Below are 6,000 nucleotides of genomic sequence, written 5' to 3' on the forward strand. Positions count from 1 at the left end.
GCAGGTGTCTCAGGTAGAATTTATTTATTTAAATACTATTTGTAATAAAAAAAATATTTCTAAATAAATAGTAATGCTAAAGTATTAAATAGTAAATAAAAAATAGGTAAAACAGAGCTTTCTTAAAGACTGCAGATTCCTTTCCGAATTGAATTGTCAGCCTTGTAATTAAATACCAGTGTAGTGTCTTATTTGAAGATAAAAAGTTACTCATTTAGGTCACAGAGATGATTAATGCCCCCTCTTTGTTCCGAGCAGTTCTTTGGTGCACTATGACGGCAGCAAAGGTACCTTAAGTTGAAGAAGTAAGACTTTTGTTTCAAGCAAATAAAGCCAAAAGAAATTTAATGGTAGAAAAAGCACTGTGCTCCAAATGAAATATGGCATCATTCAGCTGTTAGTTGACCCTGTCAAACAAAAGTTTTCCATAGAACCAAAAATAAAATCATAAACATTTTGCCTACAGTGATATAATTTTTTTCCCGTTTGAGTGCGCTGGATGTTGGGCGATACCTTCTGAAGTGCCCAGGGTGGCACACAATGCCTGACATTAGACACAGCCGTAGCAAACAGACCCAGAGCAATTCTCTGCTCGTGGATTTTAAGACCACAAGATGTGGAAGGAAGCCCCCATACACACACAAACACACAGTTCCTCCCCTTCTGCATGCTCTTGTCCCCATTACTCCCAAAAGGATAAGCCCAAGCCTTACCAGTCTGTGTTTTGAGAACATGAGAAATAAAAGGGCTTTTTCTCATTTCCAAGGGTTGAAGTAACACTGATGGCTCATTGCAGGCATCACTTCTTTTGCCAGTGTTGGCCTTTTGTCAGATACTTGTGTTTGTTCAGCAGGCTCTCTCCATGAGAGTAGTGACTCTGTTCTGCATACGGCCTGCCTCAGATCTCTTTCTGGAGCACACTGGACCAGATCTGTGCCCAGATTCACTAGGCAGGGGGTGGGTGTGTATGGGACAGGGTGGGGTGGTGTTAACACACAATAAAATGCCTCGGACACATATCACAGGATCATACTTGTTTACAGGGTGCAACTGCGTGACACTGGTGAGTCAGGCAGCCTGTGGCTAGGCTGCCAAAGTCCTTGGGGCTGAGGAGGTGGCCAAGATAGTGAAGTGTCCCCAGCACTCTGCTTTCAGCCCATAGACACTGCAACCCTCAAATGTACGAAGGGAGCAGTGCAATCCATGAATTTGCTTGTATTACACTGCAGAGCAGTATGGCAGAGCCAACTTGTTGCTAAAGCTGTCATTTTTGTTTCAGTTAGCAGATTTTCAGTTTGAATTAAAGGCACTATTTCTTATTTCCATGGGCATTCATGGAGAATGATTTTGCTTTAACACTTGTATGCCTTTGTAGTACACTGTTGAACATGGTGGCAGGTGATAGGGATTAGTTTGTTAGGCATTCTGCCTCTTAGGTTGGCACTCCTTAAACAGTTTGAGAGGCCACACAGTCACTCCAATTTCTGCGTGCTGTCCCACTCTTAATTAGCCTTAAAAATCTTGGCTGCTGTGCCTAGGTTCAGCAGCTCTGACAAAACCAGCCACTTCACAGTATCCCGACATTGCTCAGGAGCATGTGTGGGAGCCTGGAATGTGACAGCATCAGCTGGAGACTTTGCCTAGTGCTGATACAAAGGAAGTAACGGGTCACGTTTTCATAGCTCTTCTTTGAGGATGTTTCATTACCCATTGGTAGTAATTGCAAATCAGACCATGCAGACAAACATCATGAAGTCGCAGTTAAAAAAAGAAAACAACAGACGTTATCTACATAAGCATTTATAGTCCACCAGCACAAATTTCTGTATATAGCTTTAAGTCTGAGCAGTGGAACATGAATATAACAATCAAACACACCACGGGAAAATAAAGTAAATAGGGTTTGGTATGTTAGTCTTACTTTTTAACCATTATTTATCCCTCAGCATACTGCGATTAAAAGCAGACCAGCTTCCTAGGCTAATATTTCTGTTTATTATTACAGTTGGATAGCGTCACTTCACTAATTCAGGCTGCCAAAAATTTAATGAATGCTGTGGTGCAGACAGTGAAGATGTCCTATATTGCATCCACAAAGATTATCAAGATTCAGAGTCCTACTGGCCCACGACATCCTGTTGTGATGTGGAGAATGAAGGCTCCAGAGAAGAAGCCCCTGATTAAAAGAGAGAAGCCAGAAGAAATCTATGCAGCTGTCAGAAAAGGTTCTGCAAAGAAGAGAATCCATCCTGTTCAAGTCATGAGTGAATTTAGGGGCAGAGAAGTAGTCTAATATTCTACCACATCTCGTGTTCCTGTCTTGAATTTCTGATGATTTTTCCTCTTTCCCCCCACTTATTTAATAATTATATATGTTAATGTTTTGCTTTTCTCTAAATCTGTAAGTTAACACTTGCTTAAATTATTTGAAAAATGCTGTTGGATTAATTAGCAGCACACAGTTGAAAAAAATAATCCATTCTCTTGCAGTGACAAACTATCATGTCTTTGCACTGGCATGTTTTCAGCAGAGCACTTTGAGTGATACACGACGGGACTGTGCTGCAGTTGGGAAGGAGGATGCTGAGTGCCAGCCTGCCCAAAGCCACACTGCCCTCACTAGGCTTAGGCGTTCCTTCACCGGGGATGAATGTGGCCAATACTAAACCACATGTATTTTATGATATACAGCTTTTTAAACATTGCACTATTGGGCCTGATCCTTTATCGGCATCGTTATACTGTGATCACATCAGCTGGACTGCTTGATGCCAGCTGAGAGTCTGGGACCTTAATGTGGATCTAGACTGTAAGATCTAAAAAGCTCCCTTCATAACAGCCTTAGAAACGTAAGTTTGAAAATGTCTGATGAAACACAAAAAGTGTTACAACATAGATGTAATATTGTAATTAAAAAAAGCATTGACTGCAACACAGCAGTAATAATAGCTTTTTAAAAGGCCTTTTGAAATATTAACATTAATTTGTGTTCTGCTTCCTAGACTATTCTGTGAGCCCTTATAAATCTGCTGACTGTTACATTTAGAAATTCAGATGAATCAGATATTAACAATAAAGAACTTTTCTAATCACTGCACAAAGGAACAAATATGAAATACATCATTATTCTGAGATCAGTGTGTGAAATACACATACCCATACCTTGAATCTTAGGATGAAGAGATTTTTGCAAGGTAACTAGATTTAAATGACTTCTCTTATGACAGTAGAGTCCTAAATGCAGGACGGTGCTGGTAAGCGACTTGCTAAATGGCTGCGCTACATCTCAAAGTATGTAATGAAGATAAGCGCTATTTATCTGTGATCACTGCTAGGCTTCTGTAAGATAGTTAGTGAAAGAAAATTTTTCTAAATCCGTTTGAATCTGACATCAACTTGGACTGATTTTTTTTGAAGAATCTAACTTCTCTTCCCTGCCATGTCACTAAGTTTTCCCAGACGCCACTTATTACTCAAGATGTCTTTGCCTGGCAATTAAGTAGATCATTTTGTATGCTTTTTGTTTTTGCTAAGGTGAAAGGGCTCCCTCAAATGCCAGAACTTCACGATGCATCATTGGCTGCCATTATGAGGCGGCTCCAGACTATGGGCTGTTGCTCCGTGGCTTTTGTTATCATGTTTTGCACAGTGCACCTACCTAGCACAACGTGGGCAGCAAAAATAACCATAAACTATGTTTTTCCTGGAGGGGCCACTTCGTTTCTAAGCTCAGGACAGTGGAGCAGTATAATTTCAAGGCTGTTCATTAAGAAATCCCATGAAACCTATAGCGATCATGAATTAAAAATTTTACAGATCGCTGTTCCACCTTCCGTAACTTTACTGTCTGTTAAATTAAACAAAAGAAGTTTGGAAGAAAAATCACTTCTTTGCAACTCAGATTCCCTCCAGCACTTTTGCGTCAAGACCTTTGTAACGTATAGGTCTTCGCTAGTCCTCTTAGGGCTACAGAGCAGCTAACGGTCAAGTGGAGCGGGCAGGGGCAATGCAGAGTAGGCCACGTAACCTCCTTTCAGTGGGTCTGCTGGCAGACTGAGCAGATCTGAGATGAAGATTCTGCGTGGTATAGAGAACAGGAGAGAGTACATTATTGTGACACCTTAAAGCCAAAATCTCCGTGTAGTATTTCAGCTTCTGGTCCACCCCCTTAGACTACCTGCTCCCCCAGCAAGGGTCAGGTCCAGAAGCCGGCAGGTGAGTTGCCATAACCTTGTGTCGGGGGGGTGTTACTCTCTCAATAAATCCTCATGGCTCCAGGTTACCCCTTTGATATATATGTCACTTTGACATGTTTGTAACCAATGTCTTGTTACCGCACTATTAATAAAAAGCATGTACACCACTGAGATGCTGTCTTTTAGTGTTGTGGGATTTTTATTTTTTTTAATGTGTCTCCTTACTGGTGAACACTAGTGAACCCCCAGTTCAAAAGCCTGCCAGCTTTGTTTATAGGAGTGCCAGCCTTCTGGCACACTAAGGGTACTCTATTAGTCTCGTTCAAGTGAGAGTTTTTCTAGCATTAGTATCACTGTAGCAGAGCTTATTGCTTAATTTAGTGCTCCTTCCTGCACTGGTAGTCACCACTCTCTTACCCTGGCCATAACAGCCAGTTTGATCTCAGCTTCCAATACTAGTTCTATTACACAGGAATTTATTAGGCAAAACCCAGCCCTCTAAATGAACAAGAAAATCAAAACCCACTACTGGTTTTTGAGACGAGCCAAAAGAATGATGAGTTAATTATATCTAGACTTCTTTTTCTGGGCTGAAGTTCAAGGCCAAGTGAAAACGTAACAAGGTAAAGTGTATTCCTGGCTAAGGAGGCAGAGGAATAAGAAACAAGTCTTGGCGATGTAAAAAGCCCAGTGTATTTGCTCATTACACCCCTCAGCAGGTGCGTGAAGCAGGGAACCACCACTTCTCTGCCACTAGTGCTAATGCTGGAGGAGGATGTGCTGCTCAGTAAGTTTTATTCCAGAGCAGCTACTGAATTCTTCCTGCAATCTGCTCATTCCGTCCTAGCCCCAGTTGTCAGAGTATAATTTTTCACTCTGTTGTTCCTTGCCTCTGTGTTTGCATGATGTCCACAGCGTATTGGCATGTCTCTTCAAAACTATGCCCTTAGCTGCACTTCGCAAGGCTTCCTCACCTCAGCAGCTCAGATTATTTCATTAGCTTGCCTTGTCCTCTCCCCACTACCACATCACAGAACAAAGTATGACGGACAATTGAAGGCAATTTTATTTAAAAAATTCAGTGGAGCACTAAAAAATGAGATAGATTGTGTTTCTCATTGTTGAAGCACACTAGTACAAAAGGACAAATTCAAGCCATTTCCACAAATCCCAAAGCTGTTCATTTTTGATTTTTTTAAATAAATTTGGCTGTCATTCTGCTCTCACTGGTGTTGTTTCCTTTAGTGTTTAGTGATTCTAATTTGTAAACAGCATTTTCTGTCACTGCAGATTGTGCTGAGCATAGTTTACAGTTTGTCCTATTTACTTCATTATTACCTTGACTTAGTGAACTATTTCTGGTAAGTAACAAAAGACCTTTCATCTCTTGGGCCCTCAGAATAACGTAAAACCACACGTCCCTCTGCCTCTGCCCATGCCTGGAGCGCTGCTCTTGCGCCTGGAAGAAACTGTTCTGACATAACTAACCAGCTTTTTCTTGGAGGGGAGTGTGAGAGGGAAGGGTGGGGAACAGATGTGGTAACCCTCTCAGCACTTACACCAACGTCCTTTTTCCCCCAACTTAACCTGGTGTCACTTGGGAAGCTCTACAGCTGCATCTCTACTGAAGATAACTAAGCAGCCTGTCATGACACAGGCCTGATGGTCCAGATGGTTTTAAAAGGTCTTCAGCTCTTTTGAAAAGGTGTTTTGTGTTGTTTATTTTCTGTGGATCCACAGTAGAAGCACTTAAGAAAAATGTGTTTAGACAGCAAGTTCTTTAATGAGCTTTTAGAAGTTTTAT

General features: G+C 41.3%; 1 protein-coding gene across 7 annotated transcripts in view; it reads left to right on the plus strand.

Moving 5' to 3' along the window:
- Positions 1-5,422, plus strand: part of CTNNA3 (catenin alpha 3) — a 542,113-nt gene extending 536,691 nt beyond the window's left edge. For all 7 annotated transcript variants that reach the window (XM_074592075.1, XM_074592077.1, XM_074592076.1 and 4 more), the window contains one exon: positions 2,006-5,422. In XM_074592075.1, the coding sequence (XP_074448176.1) occupies positions 2,006-2,293 (288 nt within the window). In that variant the 3' untranslated portion in view covers positions 2,294-5,422. The remainder of the gene's footprint in view (positions 1-2,005) is intronic.
- The last annotated feature ends 578 nt before the right edge of the window (positions 5,423-6,000 follow it).

Source organism: Larus michahellis, chromosome 6 (assembly GCF_964199755.1).
Source record: "Larus michahellis chromosome 6, bLarMic1.1, whole genome shotgun sequence".
In the NCBI taxonomy this organism is placed as follows: Eukaryota; Metazoa; Chordata; class Aves; order Charadriiformes; family Laridae; genus Larus; species Larus michahellis.